This window comes from Myotis davidii, unplaced genomic scaffold (genome assembly GCF_000327345.1).
Source record: "Myotis davidii unplaced genomic scaffold, ASM32734v1 scaffold98, whole genome shotgun sequence".
Classification (NCBI taxonomy): Eukaryota; Metazoa; Chordata; class Mammalia; order Chiroptera; family Vespertilionidae; genus Myotis; species Myotis davidii.
The window spans coordinates 232,286-254,958 of NW_006294654.1; the positions used below are offsets into that span (position 1 = coordinate 232,286).

The following is a 22,673-nucleotide window of genomic DNA, read 5'->3' on the forward strand; positions in this document are numbered from 1 at the left end:
GGGAGCAGTTATGGCTGCTCTCAGTTCCGTCCCTAGGGGCTCTGCCTCACAGAGTCCCAGCAACCACTGCAAACCTCGGAGAGAAAGCTGCCTTCGAGTTCCGACCAAAGCCAGACAGTCCCGCTTCTCCCGTTTGAGTCTGGGTCCCTAGAGACTCGCTCGGCTCTGGAGCTCAGAGTCTGAAGCTCCATCCCGATTGAAAACAACAATCATGCCCTCAGCTGCCAGCCCGCTCCGCGCGCACTCCGCACCTGAGTATTTCACTTCAGCACTGCGCCTCCTCTGAGTCTGGGTATGATATTCTCTTTCCTCCTAATTGTAGAATTTCCACTCAGCCAGCCTTCCTGTGGTTCTGGATGATGTCCGTTCCATCTTTTAGGTGTAATTTGAATTGGTTGTTCGAGGCAGCAATCTCTGGCGTTAACCTATGCCGCCATCTTGGTTTCTCCCCTCTCAGGTCTTAACTCTTTCTCTTTTCACTCCTACCCCTTTCTTCACTCTTACCCTCAGTTAACTGATATTTATAACTGATCTTTGCAGTCAAACTGTCCTTGGTAGCCACTGCTTCTTTCCTTCATTGTGTGGCTTCGAGAATTCGTTACTGCAAGTTGGCGGTTTGCCCAACCAGAGGAAACCCAGCCCTCCTTGGTGGCCTCTGAGTGCACGTTAGTCGGCATTGTAGCCAGAGCCAAATGAAGGCAAGGCCTCCACCAGATAGTCTTTATCCTCCAGCACATACATGAGAAGTAGGAGATGTAGTATGTGATAGAATAAACAGTATGTTCTCATTCCCCGAATTTCATTTAGCTTCCTGGTTTTGGTCTCAGAGAAGCTAGATCATGGGACATCCACTGCTCATAGCTGAGGTGATGCAGCTGAGTAACAGAGAAACAACTCAAGGAATAAATGACAGACCTGGAAGACTACACAGACTCAGAAGCCTCAAACTAAGGGAGAGGAAAATCACCAGAAAGGGAAGGAAGAAAACTTAGATGCTGGGAAACTTTGAGAAAGATGTGGACAGGACCCAGAGAAAGGGTTAGGGCTCAGGGGAGGGAGGGGGGCACAGTGGAACACCTCAGATGGGTGTGAGCACCCAGGGCAGCTCTGGCCTGTGCCCACTTCCCAAAGAGAGTCTGAGGAAGCAGCCAGCATCAGCGTTTCCACTCCCTCTTGCCTACTGTAAAGTGAGCTCTTATGAACATGGGTAAACCACATATTTTAAAATGTTAAGTGCTCACTGGGAAGAAAAAGGCTAAAGATTAAGCGTCAGAATGCTCTGAGGGCCCTGCTCTGGGGTATCTCAAACAGCCACAAAGAGCTTTAGGCTCCCCTTTCTCTCTCTGTCGTCAGACCATTCTTAAACACATGAGCAGGCCATGGATCTGCAAGAGGATTCTGTAATAAATGGTCTGAGTTGGTGCAAAACCTCTCTTTCCTGGGACGTGAGCACCCCTGACTCTTTTCCATACTGGAAATGGTCAGACACCAAAGGCAATATCAGGAAGGGCTCAGAGGAAATGGGATCTAACCCACCATCCTGCTTGGCTATTAACTTCGGCAAAAAAAGACTCCTTAGCAGTGGTTCTCAACTTGTGGGTTGCGACCCCTTTGGGGGTCGAACAACCCTTTCACAGGGGTCGCCTAAGACCATCAGAAAACACATATATAATTAGATATTGTTTTTGTGATTAATCACTATGCTTTAATTATGTTCAATTTGTAACAATGAAATTGGGGGCCACCACAACATGAGGAACTGTATTAAAGGGTCGGGGCATTAGGAAGGTTGAGAATCACTGCCTTAGAGAATCACACGTATTCCAATCCAGGTCCCCAGGGTAGAAGGCTTCATACTAGTATATGGGGCAGTGATATCAAAACTTAAGATCAGCAATGTTCAATGACTGGAGCAAGCCATAGATGTGTTGCCAAATCCTTATCAATGTGTTAATTTTTTTTTGCCCCAATCGAGTGTTACTAGAGCAGGGGTCCTCAAACTACAGCCCGCGGGCCACATGCAAATACAAATATTGTATTTGTCCCCGTTTTGTTTTTTTACTTCAAAATAAGATATGTGCAGTGTGCATAGGAATTTGTTCATAGTTGTTTTTTTTAACTATAGTCCGGCCCTCCGACGGTCTGAGGGACAGTGAACTGGCCCCCTGTTTAAAAAGTTTGAGGACCCCTGTACTAGAGTCTTAATCAAATATTGAACAGGGAGGAGTGAGATTCAGAGTAGGGGGTGGGTATCATTTGTTCTGGGTTGAACACAGCAGGTGCCATGTTACACATGCTGGGCCTGGAGAAAGTGTGTGTGTGAGAAAGTCAGAGAGCTTTGACCCATGAGTACATTACACCAGGTGGTCAAAGCAGTAAAAGTCCCGCTCCAACTAGAAGGGCAAACAGAACTGTGTGGCCACTGTGGATGGCTTTATAGATGCCATAGTCTCTGCTTAATTTAGTGGCAATTGTGTCAAGCTCCATACTAACCTGCTTAGTATAGTTTACAATTTATTCACACTCAAATGTGACAAGTACTTGTATTGAAAAGGGTTCACTGACCACAAAAGAGGTGAGAGCCTTTTCCACGGTGCCTATTTTCTTGAAATATTCCGTACGTGGCAGCACTTACTTGGAGTGCGTAGGAGCAGTGGCTGAGAGAGCAAAGATTCAGGGATTAGAATCCTCGCCTCTTTCTTTCATTCTATCGGAGATGTGATGGATCATTTATTTGGGAATAGCAAAGCAAAATGCAAATGAGGTCATTTTTTACCATCATTTATGGGCATTCTTTTAAATGAAAAATATCCAAATTAATTTTCAAATTCTTTAATTGTTACCCCAAAGTGCTGCTGTGTGTTTTGGCAATGGATGCTAACATCTGTGAGGTTAAATTAGTTCTGTATCAGTTAGAGCGCGAGCAAAGGAGGACACTGGACAGGGAATTCACCTCTGCAGTGAGCCTCAGCCCCTCTGTTTACTTCTCTGGATTGATAAGGAATCGAGGGTGATTTTCATCCAGTTAAGATTACTCAGAAATGTTGGGTTGTGTGCACACATTGTCAAAGAGTGGAAACAAACACTGAATAACATATGAAAAAGTTACCAGATATATTTTACACTTAACGTTTTTCAAAAAACACCCCCTGCTGTTCAAGCCCATGCCCCATAAACATCTCCAGTAAAGCAGTGATAAAAGCAAGAATAACAACCCTCAAATGATAAATGGGTCAAATTTAGAGAAGTCAAAGTAAGCAGTATTTTCTTTGCCAGTCAAATGCAAAGGTTACACACCCATGCTCACCAACTGCCTTCTCCCTTGCATTAGATTATAAGACAGTGATTTCATTTGCGTTCAGAAACAAATATGAGTGAAAGCTATTAACCAAGGTCTAATAGTTATCTAATATTTTAACTGAATGATATTTCCATATATGATAGCATTGAATTACGACTGCTTAAAAAGGAAATATTGACTGAATGTAATTTATAAATTTTTGCTCTCTTTGAAAATGGTCACCTCAAATAAAATTGATTAGCCGAAAAGAATATTAGAATATATTTATGCCACAGTTTGTGTTTGAAATATGAAATAGACATTAAACATTTAGCATGTCTACAACAATTCGACATCATTTAGAAGGTTACTAATGAAAAGCAATAAAAATTAATTGACTTGACATGACTAAGTAACTAATTTCTTAAAATGTCTTTAATAAGAGCCATTTCTATGGGACAAACATCAAAGCTATTCTCATGAGATGATTAACTATATTTTAAAATGTTATCAAAACCATTTGGAATCATCCCAGAATCTAATCTAAAGAGGACCATATCTATGTTTAAAATTTTATCAGATTATAATTTATTAATTTTCACCTATCATTGTAAAAACTACAATTTTCACTTACGGTAAAAAGAGAGAGAGAGAAAGTCTAAAGGTAAATTCTTACAGAAACTACCTCGTGGGTGTAATAGTAGATATTATCAAATCATTTACTGTGACACAGAACATTTCCTGTTTCTGTACTGCAAACATGGCAAGAGTAACTTGAGAAGAGGGTAAAGCCGCAAAGCCCCTTAGTTAGCTGGAGCCATCAGTACTGCGTAGAGACGATGTTCAGAATCTGACCTAGGGCATCAATAAGACAACCAAGACGCGGACTTTCAATGGCGCATAAGCGTTATGTCATTAATCGAGCTTGGATTGTAACAGCCTATTTTTATAAGGTGACAAATTAACCATATGGCTACCTCATAGATGACAAAACTAAAATGTATTAAACTCTGTGGGGTAAATACACCCACAGGCAAATCTCATATACTGACATTTTTAATACTAATTGAAGCTGATTGATTTGCGTATTCTACGTTTTCAACTCACCAAAATGATGTATTTAATGTTTTTATTTTTAAACACAATTAAAAAATAATATATAAATATATACATACTGCAAATGTAATACAGATAACAAATTCATTTAAGCCCATTTATGCACATTAGTAACACACCATGTGGCAGAAAGACTAGGGCTACAAGAAGACCCCTTGGCGATTTATTTTATATTAAATCCCTAATGGCCTCTCCTTATCTTTGCAAAAATATGCACGAAAGTCCAGACTATGCAGCCATTGAAATGAATGGTTATTTATTTGCTAAACGAGAACCCTATGTTTAATGTTCCTTAGACATAAGGTAGTCTGGAAAAGTCGCATTCCTACAGCTCCATACATCATTTATTTTACATACCCTCACTTCTCACAACAGGCAGCGGAAAAATATCTCCGAACAGCATTGTGAGTTGCTGAGATTTTTTTGTTTCTGATTCCATCACTGGAAGATTAAATGTTAACATGTTTACTTGCTTTAACAACAAAAACAAATCCATGCGCCATATTGCTGCCCGACACACGAAGAAATATAAAATGGAAGCAAGTTTGCACATATCAAAAACCAATGTCAAGCAATGGGTGAATATCCAAAGTTCAAACCTGTAAATAAACCTTAAACACACAAGAGAAAGCCTCAGGTACTTGAAATTTGCTACAAAAATACACATACGATTGGAAAGTTCTAATACTGTGTTCTTGCTCTTTCAAAGAAGAAAGGTTTTTTCCCCTTTATATAATGTGCTTAAACTTGGTCCAGGACACAGTAGCTTGTCATATTCATGCTGACACTGACACTTTCCTGTAAAGTATGGTTCAGTTTAAAATCACTTCATTTCAGGTGCACACACCAAAAGGTTGTAGGCACAGGGCTATCCTTAGGAGAAAGGAACAGAAGTAAAACACACTGTTTGCTCCTCTCTCAATGCTTTCTCCATCTAACTTCCAATAGATTCTCATGTAGTTAAAATTGAGAAGGTTTTTAAGAAGAAAGAATCTTAGTGGTTGAGCATCGATCTATGAACCAAGAGGTCACAGGTTGATTCCCAGTTACGGGCTCAATCCCCAGGGTAGGGCGTGCAGGAGGCAACCAATCAATGACTTTTTGTCATCATTGATGTTTCTGTCTCTTCCCCTCTCCCTTCCTCTCTGAAATAAAAAATATATTTTTTTTAAAAAAAAAAGAAGAAAGAATTCCCAAAGAAACAAATGCCTGGCAGGGAGGAATGTATGGAATGAGGGAAGGGACAAGACCACCTTCCTTACTTTAGAGGAGACGGTGACTCATGGTTTTCTATAGATATATACAGAATAGGCAGGACTCACAGGCGTGATCGTGGTATCATGGCATGGGGCTAATTCTGGCCTTGCTCCTGTGCAAAAAAAATCAGGCAAAGCCCATGGGAGGGGATGTGATCTCCTCTTCATTCTTTCCCCAGCCCTATTCTTCATTCATCTCCTAACTCTAGTTCCTGGCTCCAGTGGAGTTGGAGCACAGGGAAGTAAGACGAGGTCTAAGGAGTAGGAAAGTTATTCCTTCACGGTTACTTTCTGAAGTTCCTAAATTCTATTAGAGCTCCTGCTCTCAAAGGTGGGTTACTTTCACGGGCTCTGCGTGGATCTGTTGGACCTCCCATCTCCTATCTGCCCTGTGCTCCTGGACAGTTGAAATCCATTTCTACTCCTCACTTCCCCAGCCTTGAGGAAGCTGGCTCTGTCTCCCACTTCTCTTGGTTGAGATCTGCTTTGTTTTCATTTCAAGTCAGCCCTGTGGGCAGGATCTCTGAAAAATGCACACGGGCCCTCCCTTGCCCATGGCCAGATCGGGTTTATCATAAGTATTCCTTCCTGCATCCACTACTCTGACAATTTTCTTGGGGAGAAGGCTACTCCTCTTTAACCCTGGTGTACCAAATACACATCCAATCTGATGGGCTGTAAGCTAAGCTGGTGATGCTAATAAATGTAGTATAGATTGGAAGCGTCATTGTTTGGACAGGTAGGTACAAGATGGCTGGTTTGTGATAAAAAGAAAGCATCCTGACCTAGCTGGTGTGGCTCAGTGGTTGAGCATCGACCCATGAACCAGGAGGTCACCGTTCAATTCCTGGTCAGGGCACATGCCTGGTTTATGGGCTCAATCCCCAGTAGGGGGCGTGCAGGAGACAGCAGCTTAATGATTCTTTCTCATCATGGATGTTTCTCTCCTTTTCCCTTCCACTCTCTGAAATACATATATCACCTTTAAAGGACAGAACAATGGCGAGTCACCCACAGGTTTTTACAGAGTGGAAGAGCTTGGCAAGGGCATATGTGAAGAAACTGAAAATTGGGTTTCATATTGGAATAATGAAAAAAAAAATACTAGTCTAAAATGTTGGAAGGCAAAAAAAAGCTGCAAATACTTAATGTCATATTCTACCTTTTCTGGAAGTCTTTTACAGTTCATTCATAAGATAAAAGTAATAATAGACCTATTTCAAAGGGTAGCCATGGAAGTTCACTGAGAAAAGAAGAAAATGTATGGTAGATAGTAAACAATCAATGAATGTTGGCTACCATCATATTAATTTTTCCCTTGAATTATTCAGGGTATGGACTCTCATGTCATTCTTAAGTACAATGAGCATTAAATTATTCTTTTGAAGAAATAAAAAAAGACAACTACCATATTACAGTCTAGCACTTAACCCTTTTCCTTTTTCCACCACTAGGGGGCACCACCGACCTATAATAATCCACTCTTCTCCAAACAGGCTCAGCACAGCCAACCTTAGCAATCACCATTGATTAACAAACAAAAAAGATGTCTATTCTAGAAAGTAACTACCCTAAATTATTCCTTTGTTTGAGTCTTTTTATTTCTCCGAATTGCCACTGGCTATTTGGTATAAAATTATGATTGCATTTCAGTGAGTACAAAAAAACGAATCCTTGTTATTTAGGGAACCAATTCAGCCTTTACCTACAAGGATGGGGAAGGGGGATTAACACAGTCGCAATCCACTGTTTTTGTTTTGTAGATGTTTCTCCTGTCACAAGCAAAGCGAACAATTTTCCTTTGGTTTCCCAGCCTGCTTTTCTATGACAAGTTGATACGATGCAGTAATTAACTATTAAAATATTGCATTTCATTCACAGGAGCACTACAGACAAACTAATTTAAACCAAGGTCAGGTCTCCAAAGCAGCACAATAACTCTGAAAGCAGGAGAGAGAGAGAGAGAAATGAGAAAATAGGTAAGCAACAGCTGCTATTAAAAGTAACACCAGGCAGCTAAGACGGGTCTGACCACATTCCTAAAAATGTAATTAGCCAAATCCTTCCAGAAATTAAGCCATCAAAATGACATTATAGTACATTTAAAAAATGTATTTACAGAGTGAAAGAGCAGTCATCCTAGCATAGCACTATGTCCTGAGGGGTTCCCTTCTCATAAAGGAAGATGCAGAAGAGAATTCGATAGTGTACTATGAAGAAAGTTCAAACTGTCACAGATATATTTTGTGAAATGCTATTTCTTAATTCCCTCAGCAGTGCAGAAGTTGAGAATGAATTCACTTAATAGGCTGTTTTCTGGTTTCTTTGTCATCTTATGAAATGATAAAAATGACTAGAATCAAAGCTTACCTATTCCCTTTCTAAATAGCAACATCTATTAAAGGGCAATAGCAAGAGAGGCATTGAATTCTACCAATACCACGGAGCTCATTTCTCAGAAAGGTGGGCATTGACACCTGACTTCCTTCATAAGGAAAGGGTCAATTATCCCCTCCTCCTAAATGATTCCAATAAAACAGGATTGCCTTCTGATTGTTTTTGAAGGTCTACAAATGTACAATTTTTATTTCTATAAGATGCAGCAATACATGAATTTAGTCAAAATGCCTTCTGATAATACACCCATTTCCCCAAAGGTGACGGTGAACGCCAAGGAGGGGTCCCCAAATAAAATAGGTAAGCAACAGCTGCTATTAAAAGTAACACCAGGCAGCTAAGATGGGTCTGACCACATTCCTAAAAATGTAATTAGCCAAATCCTTCCAGAAATTAAGCCATCAAAATGACATTATAGTACACTTAAAAAATGTATTTACAGAGTGAATAGGTACCAGAAATACGGCATCAAAGCAGAGATGATGTATGGAAAGATTTTTTATTGGCTTTTTAATGACAAATGTGTACTATAAAGTTACCAGAAGGAAGTGTGGTGCTGCCCAGGCGGAGAAATGACAGTGAAAAATAGAGCAGGGCTTCTGAAAGGAGCAGATAGACAAATGGAAAAGGGAGAAGCTGTGCAAACCTACCAAGGGAAGACAGAGAATGTTAACAATGGTATGGAGACTCCATGATGTGGCCCACAGAGCATTATCAGAACTCACTGGTTCCGCCCATGACGGCTGGAGCGCAGGAGGAAGCTGGTAATCCGGGATGCATTCCCGGAGAGAGCCAGCTCTGAGCCCAGCTGAACAGGAGAGACAGTGAGTAGAGAAGACAAGGTTTCCAGAAAAGGGGTCTGAGTCTCCAGCGCACGTGGTGGCTGATGAGTGGAGGCAGGGGTGGCTGTTATGTTTTGTGTCCAAATAAGAAAGACGCAAAGACTAATGATTCGATGTTCAGTTCTGTACACAGGACTCAGGGTGGCTCTATCTACTTCGGAATTGAAGCCAAGACGATTAACTGTCAGAAATATAATACCATTGACCAAAGTGCGTGAAACCAGATAAGTTATAAATCATAAATTACAGTTCTATTTTTCCTTGATTTATAGGGGAAAGTCTGGGACTTAACGGCACAGCCTGGGATACCAGAAGCAATGTCTTTCTTCAGTCAGTAATCACTATCGATGGCCCCTTCAGTTCCTCTCCTCCCTATTTGCACATGCTCCTCCTCACATCAGGAATTGGGGCCCGATTCCCAGTGGAGCTGACTGGTACAGGTTAGTGAGAGAAAACTGTAATATTTTCAGGAAATATGCACACCCCTCCTTTGCAAATTAAATACAGCCATTATAAAAATCAAATCACATATTTCACATTAAATGACATTTTAAAAAAGTCATAAATTCTCAAAACTCATCACTTCCTAATTATTTTACTACACTTACTACTGTCTATGCTCTTGAGGTTGTTTGCATCTGTCTGATGGAAATAATATATAATGGGATGTTTCTGCACATCTCTTCCCAATCTGTTTTTTGGTGAATAAAATTGTAGTATACTTAATCGTGACTTTTTTCTCCTGTGTGTGTGTGTGTGTGTGTGTGTGTGTGTGTGTAAATGCTCAAGATCTATTCTCTTAGAAAATTTCAATTATACAACACAATGTTACCAACAATTACCAATATCACATTGGCACCTTGAACTTGGCCATGGTAACAGTATGCATTTACACTATGAAAACTGGAAACACTACATCTTAAAGCCTGCTTTACTGCTTAGTTGATTGGTTAGTGCAGGTGTTGGCAAATGGCTGCCCACTGGCCACATTCAGCACTCTGCGTGTCCCAGGACAGCCGTGAGCCAAACACTTTCAGAGAGCTGTTACTTTAAGTTCCTACATAAAATCCTCCATTTTGCCTCCTGGTCCACAAAGCTTAAAATATTTACTGTCTTGCTCTTAACCAAGAAAATTTACTTTGTCTAGACTTAGGGAGGTAATGGAGAAAAAGTTAATTATGCAGGCTAAACTTAAAGTGGATTGTGTGTCTACCCATCACACTATGAATAGCACAAAAAAATGTCCCCAAACTCCTGAGGACATGTTCTTCTAGTATTTGAAAACTATTCAGCAAGGAAGTCATGTTGTTGACAAGTAGGTGAAATTCAGATAAAAATCTTCGTTTCACTTTCTTGTTATAGAAGATAAAAATATCAGCTACATTATTGTGGAAACAACACTTGTTCATCAAGGCAACGCAAGAGTTGCACAAAAATTAACCAATTCATTCTGTGAGATTCGATTGATTATATGTAATTTAAAGAGTAAATTATTTGTAAACTGTGTGCTATATATCCTTTATGTACAAATACATGGATAGATAGAAAGATAGATTGATTAAACCTCCTCTCCCCCCGAGAGCTCATCATTAAACATTTCCCAGCACACCCTGCTGGTTGCCCTTTATCATCAATCTGGGCTGACCTTAGAGACTGGCATGAACAATAGAATATGATGGAGGTGATATTCTGAGACATTTTACGTAAGATCACAAGAAGTGCAGCTTCCACCTGAGTCTCTTAGAAAGTTCGCTCTTATGTCTATCTCTCTCTCTTTTCCTTCCTCCCTCCGTCCCTCCCTCCCTTCCATCCTCCCTCACTCCCTCCCTATCCACTGCACAGTTGTCCAGGGAAGTCAGTATGGGTTTCTGGACTCTGGGAACCTAAGCGTCACGCTATGAGAAACCCAAGCCAGGTGACAGTCCCCACTGAACTCACAGTGGGTCGCCATCTGACTGCAACAGTGTGAGAAACTGGGCAAGTGCTGCCCAGCTGAACCCAATAAATCTACAGAACTACAAGAGCTAATCATCTGTTTTCAGCCTCTGGGTTCTGAGGATGGCTTGCCACACAGCAGTACATGACTGGAACACCTGTTTATGTTGAGGAGGAGGAGGCAGTGAGGAGGAAGCAAACTGGACTCAACACATCAGGACCTCAAAAACCCCAGGTCAGGATATTGTAGCTCTGTTCTATTCCATGGCCTTGGTGCAAAAGTGGTTGCACAAGCATGTTGGGGTGGGAGCCTAATGAAAAGGGGAAATGGTAATCCTATATAATAAAAGGGTAATATGCAAATTGACCAAACAACAGAATGACTGGTCGCTATGATGTGCATTGACCACCAGGGGGGCAGACACACAACGCAGGAGCTGCCCCTTGGCGGTCAGTGCACTCCCACAGGGCAGTGCTGCTCAGCCAGAAGCCGGCTCATGGCTGGCAAGCATAGATAGCTTCGGTAGTGGGAACCTCTCCCGCCTCCACAGAAGCACTAAAGATGTCTGACTGCCGGCTTAGGCCCACTTCCCGCCCTCCATTGCACAAATCTCGTGCTCCGGGCCTCTAGTGAGTAATACACACCCATGTCTGCATGTAAATCTATATCACACAAAGTCATTCTCCACTAGAGATGCAGCAAGTAAAAGACCATGAAATGGAAAACAGACTCTATCCTGTTCATTAACTACCAATGAACCACATATGAGCTTCCTAGAACGTCATGCGGATCCTCCCACAGCTTTCTTCCTGTGCTTAGAGTCAAACAGGCATGTCTAGGTTAGCATCACTTAAAGCCGGTCCCCCCCTCCCCCCAGCCTCCAGACAAGGCCAGGTCATCATCACACCTGATCTCATGACCTCATTCCCACTGCACAGTTGTCCAGGGAAGTCAGTAGGGGTTTCTGGACTCTGAAGAGAATTTATGCCTGGAGCAGACTCTGCATTTTCTATACTTCCCCTTTTCATCTCTTCCACGGCAATGCATTTTTTTTCAGTGTTTCAGGGAGAAGGAGAGAGGACCAGGACACTACCCTATGCCAAAGACTGCACAATGGATAATGATCTCTAAACTCTGGATCAACATGTGTCGCATTTCTGCTGCAAAATGAAAGCTAGAAAAGCTGTATTGAGGCTTTTTTTTTTTTTTTTTTTTTACTATTTAGGGACATAAATGGCCATGTAAAGAGAAGTATGGCTAGAACAGTTAGATGGGACAGTGTACCTGAGCCAACGAAATGTGAGCCGAAGAGATGGATACTATGTTCAGTGGACACATAAGAACTTCCCACCTTTGGCCCTCCAAGCTCGTTTTCATCCTGGCAGAGAGGACAGAGACGTCCGCAAGCAATCTGGGAGCCACGGATTGAAGACAGTCTCAATCATTTCTGGCCACCCAACCAGGAACACCAAATTGGATTGCTACATGAACAAAATATGGACAACTTCTCTGTCGAGTGTCTGAGATTTGAGACTTATCTGTTACAGCAACGAGAGCTATCTTAACCAAAGCAAGGATCATCATAGTACCTCTTCCTCATGGGGTTGCTGGAGGATTAAATGAGATAAGGTTTACAAGTCCTTACTCTGCTGTCTGATGCACAGTGAGCGCACATCATCAAATGTTCACTCCTTTCTTAACAAGGAGCAGTTGGCAGACCTGGACCAAAAAAGGAAATGGAGACACTTAATTAAGAACCTGGAGGAGAGGCTGTATATATATTTCTGTTGGTTGGCCAGTTGGCTTTAAAAATCACCTTCAGTGGAAACATTTGGTGTTTTAAAGAATATGCTAATCAAACATAATAAGTGCTCCCCCCAAGTGTTTCTATGCATTCTGTGACAGAATAATATAGGTAAATACTCAGAGGTACTTTCATCCCGAACTCTTAAAAAATCAGAGCTCAAACAAAGAGAAATCACATTTAGTGCTTAAAATTAGTACCCTGGATTGCTCACTCTTAAAATCACCAGTTATAATAGTCCAGTGATGCTTCACTGTGGCCTGAGTCAATGTTCCCTTTTGTCAGGGAGGAGTGTAACAGAGATCTCAGGAATTCATTCCGGCCTGCCTCTGAAGGGTAAGAGGAAATGCTGGTATTTTCCCCTCTGCAGTGTTCCAGGGTGCAGCTTGGCTGGTAACCCCTGCAGGGCAGAACGCGCTAGCAGTCTGAGTCACTCTACCAGAATGCAGCTCATGTGCTCTGTTCCCGGTTTCAAATGACAGTGTCTGGTCATGAGGAGGCCCTGGGCTGAGAGTGCAGCAGAGCCGCAGAGAGAAAACAGGCGGAATAAAGGAGACAACATTTCAAGAGTTGAAAATCCCTATTTAAAGAAATTGGTTTGAAATAAAACGACATGGTAGCAATAGATAAGATGTGCTTAGCAGGCAACAGGTTCATTCAGGTAGTTTACTTCTTTTCAGCTGTCTGGAAAATGACTACTTTTATCAATAGTGTATGTTATGGGTTGAATTTATATATTCAAGATATTGAGGTCCTAACCTCCAGCACCTCCAAAATGTGACCTTATTTGGAAATGGGGGCAATTTGCAGACATAACAGTTAAGATGAGGTCATTAGGGCCCTAACCCAAAATGACTGGTGTTCGTGTAAAAAGGGGCAATTTGGGCACAGAGACATGCCTAGGGATGATGTGAGGATGAAAGCAGAAGATGTGTATGATGATTTTACCAGCCAAGGACCATGAAAGATCGCCGGCAAACAACCAGGAGGCAGGCGAGGGGCAGGAACGGATTCCCTCTCTTGGATTGGTTCCTTCAGAAGGAACCAATCCTGCCAACAGCAGATCTTTAATTTCTAGCCTCCCGAACTATGAGCCAGTACGTTTCTGTGTACGTCACCCAGCCTGTGGTGCTCTGTTTTGGCAGCCTGAGAAGACGGGCACAGTATGTATGCAGGAATACATCATAATGCGATTGAGCAAAATAAAAAGGGATCAAGTCATTGCCTGGTCATTGTTTTTTCTGAGGAATGATGCTAATGACTAAAAGCCCTTCAGGAGAGGCTTAGAGGAGGCGTAATATTATTTGGGGTTCGCAAGGGAACCATTCATGCAGTACTATCAGGCACATCCTTAGTATCTTCAGTGGGTCCTCATTCAAATGGAAAGATTTTTCTCTTCCCCTTAGATCTTAATATATTGTTTTTCTAGGGAGTAAACTAGGATGTGCAACCACCACTTCAACCTGCTGGCAAAACAATAAAGGCAAAGTGGGTGCTTTAATGTCCATAAATTCTCGTCTTTCTTCTTTTCTGATTAAGGCTTCATTATTCTTAATGTTTATACTTCTTAGTTTTTAAAATGGATTTTGTTTTTGGCAACTTTTATTTTTCTATAATGGTTCCACCACTAAAATGAAGGATTGAAACAGTATCAAACCCGCCTGTGTTTCTCTTTTGATTAAACAAACTAGCAAGCAATGAGAAGGGCACAAAGGATCGGGTACAATGATAATCACTGAAGTGGAGGCCAATGTGTGGTGTGTGCTGTAGTCAGGCTCAGAATGCCCCGGCGGAGGCCATGTGAAATGAGACTATAGCGTCTTTTCCGTGGTCCTAGCTTCTAAGTCCTATCTGTAAGAAAGGCTAATCCCCGGCCATGTTTCTGATAAGGCCATTTTTTTATTCATTGCTCCTCAAAGTCACATTCGTTCTGACTTCATATATTGAGCAAAGCATCGAAACTCAGTATTATTATAATTACTTCCTTTCCATGATTGGTCTTTCAGTAACTTCTAACTTCTATAACCTTGATTAGATTACAACTATCATTTGTGATCTATGCTACAATAAAAATAAGAGACAAAGGGTTGAGTAGCTTTCTCCCTATAACGAACGTAGAGGGCCACAGTCAACCATCTGTCAAAGGCAGTGATTTCTACCTCCCAAACGAATGCTTCGATCTGAAGAACATGCTGTGTATGTTGCAAGGACACAAATCCTTCTAATTTTCTCAATATTTCTACCCAAGAAAATTAACTGGGTCACCAGGAAAATAAAGACCATGACATGTACAACTGTGGAATTGCAGCATTGCAAAGGACCGCTGACAATGTAAGGAATCTTCTTTCTCATTTCCCTGACATGCCCGGGACCTCCAGTTGACTGCTTCCCGTGACAAGAGCTAACTATCTGCATTTTGGGACAGCTGGATGAGCAGTACTACCTACAAATATGTGGGCCATCCTTCACTTGTTGTATGTCAGCCTTCAGCCATAATTATCTAGAAAAAATGAATCGGGAAAGCCACAAAGAGGATTGACTTAGATGCACAGCTAGGTGGCTTTGCTTTTCTAGCTATTTAAATTCAAAAGGAAATAAAAATCAGATATCAAAGGAACAAATTTCAGACAATATGTACTAAATACCTACTATCTGTCCAGCACTGGGCCAGGAAATTAAAGGGAGATCAACTCAAAGATCACAAACCTTAATTCACTTAAAATACTGTCTAACTATAATTAAATATATGAAACAAGTTCAAATTAACAAAAGAGATAGTACAGTATAAGACCCAAGTTGGCCACTTAGACTAAATTTTGCAAGAATTCAGAGGGTGGTTATTAAAAAAAAAAAGAACTTATAAGCATCATCATGAAGTAACATGGTCTTGACCATACTTTGTAGAACAAGTGAGACTTATAAAGTCATAGGAATTAAGACTATTTCTTTGAGAATATATCTAGAGTTAAAGGGCAACTAGACAGCTGTTCCAAAACACACAAAATAAAATAGTGTTGATCCTTTCACTATTTTAAAAAGTGAGGACCCAGGAATGGGAAAGGAATGCTGAAATGTAGTCAAGTAAGAGGAACTGGGGAAATGCCACTGCATCTCAGGATAAGCTGCTGGGAAAGCTAAACCCTGCCCTAAACTTGGGGATTTTTCTAACTGACAGATTTAAAAAACAATGTGCACTTCATCTTTCAGAGAAGATATAGAATGTCACCAAGTTCCTTTGCTGTTTCTCAGTCATCTTTAACATCCCCATTCTGCACAAGTGAAAAGTTCCCATTCAGCTGATTAGAGTTTAATCTGTGTACCCTCTTTATATCTTCCCAGAAAATCATACAGCACTTCCACGATGTACTTAACCCCCTGATTAATTACTGAGCCTCTGTGTAAATTACTGTCAAGATTAAGATGATCATTTTATCACTTTTTCAGCTTGATAAACATTTACAGTTTAGCATGTCTGACAAAGCCATTTGTATACTCCTGTAATATAAATGAAGGTACATTAAAGCTATGGTAAGTCTACAATGCTAATAGCCTTCAAGTACTTTGCTAACTACAGACAGTTTCCTAAGCAATTACACGATGTTCTATGTTAATTTGGAATGAAATTCCAAACAAGGCATTTAAAACCTAATAAGATGCTATTAAATGAAGGGAGACAGGGAGGGAGGAAAGAGAAAGAAAACCCTAAGGCTTGAACTAGGAGAAATGATTTTCAGAGCTACTGACCCTTGCAAGATCCATGTTTCCTTGGCCTTTTAGACACAAAACAGATTTCTAATGGAAGGTGATTATCTAGTCACTACATCCCAAATTGCATGTATTTCTTGTTGTGAGTTACATCAACATCTAATTATATGAAGCACTGATCAGTTTGAAAGTCCATAAAAACTGCTGAGTTTCTACATACAACGAGAACGTGTTCTATAAACTATGAGACACTATATAACCACCATGTCTGATTACCTTAAGTGACAGTAGTTGCCTCCTGGTACTCATGTGGATCCAAGAACTGAATTACAATATCAATCAACAGGGAATACATTAAAGAAATCACAGGAAAAAAAACCAACAACACCTGGTTTGCTCTTGGGTTTTCTGAGGTGTGGACACCCATATGCATGCCTGCTATTCCCTAGAAATATACATATTGATACAGTCACTGTTACCATGAGAAAAAATAAATAAAAGTATAGCAACATACAATTAAAACCAAAGACAAATTTCTATGCTGCAAGTTTTATCTCCATCAATATGACTTGAGAACTCAGTGCCTCAGACAGAGGTGGGTAGTTTAACCAAGGCAATATTTATAATAAGAAAAGGGTAATATGCTAATTAGACAGGACAACCTTCCAGATGAAGCCGGGTCCCAGGTGCCAGAGGGAAGCCAGTGCCAGCAGCCGGGGGAAGGAAGGCCTACTCTTGCATGAATTTCATGTATCAGGCTTCTAGTAACAATATAAAGAAATACACAAAGTTCTGCACAGCACAAGTGTGCCTCTGTAAAATATAATTCCCATTAGTGAGGTTAATTAAGATTAACACACAAGTCATTGAAAATCCCCAAAGTAGACATAGGATAATTTACCAAGGAAGCACACAAAGACTAGAGTTGCATTCACTCTGAGTCATTCATTGAAGGGATTGGAAGGAATACTTGAGATGTCACCATTGGTTACCAAAATGATAGGTATCCAGTCAGCTTACAAAGGCCAAAGGACAGCTTATTTTCTTAGAAAAGTTCTATGAACAATTCAGGGCGGCACACAGAACAAAAAGCAAACCAGAAGTGAATCCAAACAAGTGTATAATTATTGCTATCAAACAGGTTATACTCACACATACACATGCATATGCGAGGTACTGTTTTACTGAGATGAATCAACAGCACTCATCGACTTAGTATAGTGTTTTCACCCCAAATAATAACCTGCATTTCTAATCAAACCTATTGCAAAGAAGAATTCACACCAAAAGCCGAACACTGACTTATGTGGTGGAGAGCGCTTCACCCCAGGTGCTCAGACGCCATCGTGGAAATCCTATCATTGCCAAAAAGCATTCCCTCCCTTACCTCCAGGGACACGTTCACGGTACTGATGGCCACTTTTATTTCTCCATCTGTCAGTTCTTTTAGGTCCTTCAACATTGTCTGTTCAATACTTAAACCTGTGGTTGAGAAGGGAAAACAGTATGTTATATTTGGGGAACTTTTTTTTCTAGTAATTTCAAGGATAAATTATTTATCCTGTTAATTTCAATATTTCCCCACTAATAATGCTTTTATCCATCATAAACACACACACACACACACACACACACACACACACACACACACACACATTAAGGCAAAATCACATCAGTGACAATATTTGCATCATTTAGGATGATCCCAGCAGGTAAAAGAATTCACCCCCCCATAAGCCAAAAGAAGATTCTTTAGTGGCAGGACACTCACAGAGCTGTGGGCAGGACTGAGAGTGAGAATAAACCATGGTGAGCGCCCAGAGGCTGGCAAAGGGACGCGGGGAGGAAGCAGAGGTCTGGACCTGCAGAAGAGCGGCTGCCAGAGACTGCGCCAAACCAGGCAGGGAGCCAAGAAGGAATAAGATAGCCTCTCTCTTCTTCCGGAGTACCTCATGCCTCACCTGTTACTAATTCCTCCCATTAACCAAACCCAATCAGAAGGCAATAATCTTCAGGGAGCCCAGAGCAAACAAGGCCTTCGGATGCAATGGAGGGAGGTGGGCAAACAAAAACTATCATACCCATTACTCGGCAATCTGGCCAAATAGTACCTAACAAGGCCATACTTTGCCTTCTGGATGCATTTGAGTGAGCCCCACGTTTTCTAGTATAATTTTATTAAAAATGCACTTTATAAAAGTGACCCATAAAACTGTCATAATTAAGTTGGTCCACCTTGTAATAGGCTCTGACATAGGAGATACCGAATTACTTAAAAGATGGGAGGAATCATCTGGAATGGTGAAATGATCCGGACTGCGTAGCTGTGGTTGGCTGACCAATGTGTTTCAATGAAGCCTATGGCCAAAACACAGGAAAGGGTCTGGCTTGACATTTAATAACCTCGCCCTCGCTTAGTATATCTGACTAGACCTATCCTCTTGGGAAGAAGACCCATCAGAAGGCCCAGCACAGCACATACATCCTTCCCAGATGCACGAAAACACCAGAGTTGATCACTTGCCTTCCTCCCCGTTTAGAACGCAGTCACTCACAGCAGTCTGGGAAACACGTACTAAATATGTTTCTGTGACTCGAAGATTGAGAGGCTGCACTCTATCATACTGCGGTATGAAATGATTTATAGACTATGATGTGACATTGAAAGTTCGGCCTCGTTTTAGAGATGAATGACAAAATGCACACCGGCGTGCAGCTATGCATACCGCATCGCCACACAGGTGCGTCGGTAACAGAGAGTGTGGCACGCACAGGGCCCCACCCACAATTGCCACAGCAGTGAGCCCAGCATGACGCTCAACCAGCAGCACCTGCCTCTCCTTTCCTGGGGGCTTTCTCTGGCCACCAGGGGCTGCTCTGGGGGAACTGACAGCCCCAGGGACGGAGTGGCCATCAATATCCCAGGGATATTGGTAAATGTCAAACAATCAGCAACAAAAGCCATTTTGTAGTACATGTAATATCTGTCCATTTCTCTGGTGTCAATACGTCTACAGAGCGAATGCTGTCATGCTGCCAAACTAAGACCGACCGACTCACAAAATCCCTGAAACTAACCATCAGCTCCTGGAGCTCCCATGAACAAATTCCAACACACCCCTGCGCTCGCTCTTCCTCAGGTGGGATAACCCTGAGGTGCAAGTTATGTCATTCTCTGACTGGTTTCCCAGGGCGCCCGAGTTGGATGAAGGCCTGATTGCCCATGGAGTTAGCTCCATCCCCTATCAGTGTTCTCTGGGGTCACATCTCTGATAAACTGCTTTGCCTCAGGCCCTGCCCCTGGGCAATTCCAAACTAAGGGAGAAAGCTTTGCACCTCAAAGGTAGGTTGTCTGGGTATAAATCCTGGCCCCGCCACCCGGCAGCTGTGTGTGTGATGATGCTAAAGCAAACGAGGCCTCTCTTTGCTCCAGTGTTCTCCCCTAGAAATTGGGGATAATAACAGCACCTGACAGGGTTGTCTTGGGGACTCGGTGAGGAATTCATGCAGTTAATGCCATCGGAACTTTGTGTATCTTAGGCACTCAATGGATTGTAGCTATTATTATTATTATTATTATTATAATAAAACAACTGATCCAGGGAATCCGCTGTACTGGTAAAGCCTAGACTTGGAGAACAATTCTATCTACTCAGCTGTCTCCTCTTTTATTCTATTTTCTAAAATTAATCAATTTACAAAACCTCACTGTGCTTGATATTGCTCAGGAGGGAGATTTCATGTCATCATCTGGGGTGAGCACGTGAGTTAGCCACACACTCAGACATGAAGGTCTCAGAGGACAGGCTGCTTGCAGGCTGCAGGCTTCCAGGTGAGCCAACACCAGGTGCCTGGAAGTTGTCCACAAGTGTGAGCAACAGGAGCAAAGCGCAGGCGCAGTCAAATTCACCTTCTGGGGCCTGGCAGCACTTCATACCGACACCAGCCCTGCTCGGAGCTGCAGCAGAGCCGGGATGTCACTCACCTTGGGCCCCGGGGTGGCTCTCCTGCAGCGCGGTGATGATGTCCTCTCTGGGAGGTAAGCTAGGGAACTTTTCTTCCAGGATGGAAAGAACTTCCTCCTGCTTCTCTGAGATCTTCTCGGATTCCATGGTCATGTACTTGAAAAGGATGCTACCTACAAGACAGGAATAAAAACAGCCTTAAACGTTCCACCCAAGCCAGGAAGCGGCCCCTCCACCTCTGCTTCCACTTCCCGTTTCTTGCTGGAGCAGGGGCCTCCACAGTGTAGCATTCAAGAGGTAATTTTTAGAAAATCCACTGGTTACCATCTGCCCTCTCTCATTTTCTCCGGATTTTAATCTCTACAACGTAACTGACCGTCGCACGCTCTATGACACAGAGTTTTATGGATAAAGGAACAAAATATAGAGCTTTTCCCCACCACACACAAATACATAAAAATGGTAAATGTTGGTTTTACATGATTTCAGAATGAAAGATAATGGTAAGCCCACCCAGCATGGCTCAGTGGTTGAACATTGACCTATGAACTAGGTCACAGTTCAATTCCTGGTCGGGGCATATGCCCAGGTTGTGGGCTCAGTCCCCAGTGAGGGGCATGCAGGAAGCAGCCAATCAACGATTCTTTCTCATCATTGATGTTTCTCTCTCTCCCTTTTTTTCCCCCTCTCTGAAATACCTCTCTCTCTCTCTTTCTTTCTCTCATTCTACGTTATTTATTTCTTAAAGTGTACACCAAGTCCAGCCGGAATAAAGCTTTTCCTATTGCATTTCAACTGCAGTAAGACGATGCTGGAAGGAGAAAGTCCCCTTTCTTCATCCAGTTTTTTAATACGACATTTATATTCGCTAATAACATAGCTCCTAAATATGTAAAGCAAAAATGGATAAAATGGGATGAAGAGAGATAAATATACAGTCACAATGGGAAATTTTAACACATTTCTCTCACCAACTCTAAGAACCAGTAGAAAAAGTGCATAAAGATGTAGAATATTTGAGCAACCTGAACAACAAATTTGACTTAATTCACATATATTGAACATTGCTATCAATGATGATAAATGAAACATTTACTCAAATTGACCATCTGTTGGGGCATAAATCAAATCTTAACAAATTTCAAAGCATTACAATTAGTGATATTCTGTGACCACCACATGAACAGTCTGAAAATCATAATAAAACAAAACCTAGAAAATTTTCAAATCTTTGAAAACTAAACAGTGCACTTCCAAATAACTCACGGTAAAAGAAGAAATCACAGTCCTATATAATAAAAAGGTAATATGCAAATTGACCCTAATGGCAGAACAACCGGGAATGACCGGTTGCTATGACGCACACAGACCACCAGGGGGCAGATGCTCAACACAGGAGCTGCTCCCTGGTGGTCAGTGCGCTCCCACAAGGGGAGCTCCACTCAGCCACAAGCCAGGCTGACGGCTGAGAGCACAGCAGTGGTAGCGGGAGCCTCTCCTGCCTCCTAGTCAGTGCTAAGGATGTCCACCTGTGGCTTAGGTCCACTCTCTGCAGGCCTAACAGTCGGACATCCCCTGAGGGATCCCGGGCTGCCAGAGGGATGTCTGACTGCCAGCTTAGGCCCAACCCCTTGGGGAGCAGGCATAAGCCGGCAGGTGGACATCCCCCGAGGGCTCCCAGGCTGCGAGAGGGCTCAGGCTGTGCTGAGGGACCCCCCCGAGTGCACAAATTTTTGTGAACTGGGCCTCTAGTGTAAAATATAATATATTTTAATTGAATGATAAAGAAAATATGACATTTAAACTTAAAAGCATAAGATATTAAAAGAAAACCCAGCCCTGGCCAGTGTTTCTCAGTGGTCAGAGCATAGGCACATGCACCAAAGGGTCTCGGGTTTGATTCCAGGTCAAGGGTATGTACCTGGGTTGCAGGTTCCATCCCTGGCCCTGGTTGGGGTGTGTGCAGGAGGCAACCAATTTATGTGACACTCTCACATCAGTATTTCTCTCTCTTCCTACTTCACTTTCTAAAAATCAACTGAAAAATGTCCTTGGGTGAGGACTAACAACAAAAACAACAAATTAAAAAAAATAAAACCGATAAAAGTAGGAAGGAGAGAACCAAGATGGCGGCATAGGTTAACGCCGGAGTTTGCCGCCTCGAACAACCATTTCAAAAGTGAAACTAAAAGACGGAAGGGACATCACCCAGACCCACAGGAACCCTGCCTGAGTGGAAGTCCTACAACTAGGAGGAAAGAGTAACGTATACGGACACTCAGAGGAGGCGCAGTGCTGAAGTCAAATTCTGAGGTGCGGAGTGCGCGGAGCGGGCGGCGGCGGAGGGCGCGGTTGGCGTTTTCAATCGGGAG

At 42.1% G+C, this 22,673-nt stretch overlaps 1 protein-coding gene across 1 annotated transcript in view; it reads right to left on the minus strand.

The window, feature by feature from the left end:
• The window catches only part of PRUNE2 (prune homolog 2 (Drosophila)), a 206,077-nt gene that overhangs the window by 125,665 nt on the left and 57,739 nt on the right, over positions 1–22,673 (minus strand). The window contains exons 5-6 of the mRNA XM_015567374.1: positions 20,322–20,474; positions 17,724–17,818 (exon numbers count right to left, since the gene is read on the minus strand). Of these exons, the coding sequence (XP_015422860.1) occupies positions 17,724–17,818; positions 20,322–20,474 (248 nt within the window). The remainder of the gene's footprint in view (positions 1–17,723; positions 17,819–20,321; positions 20,475–22,673) is intronic.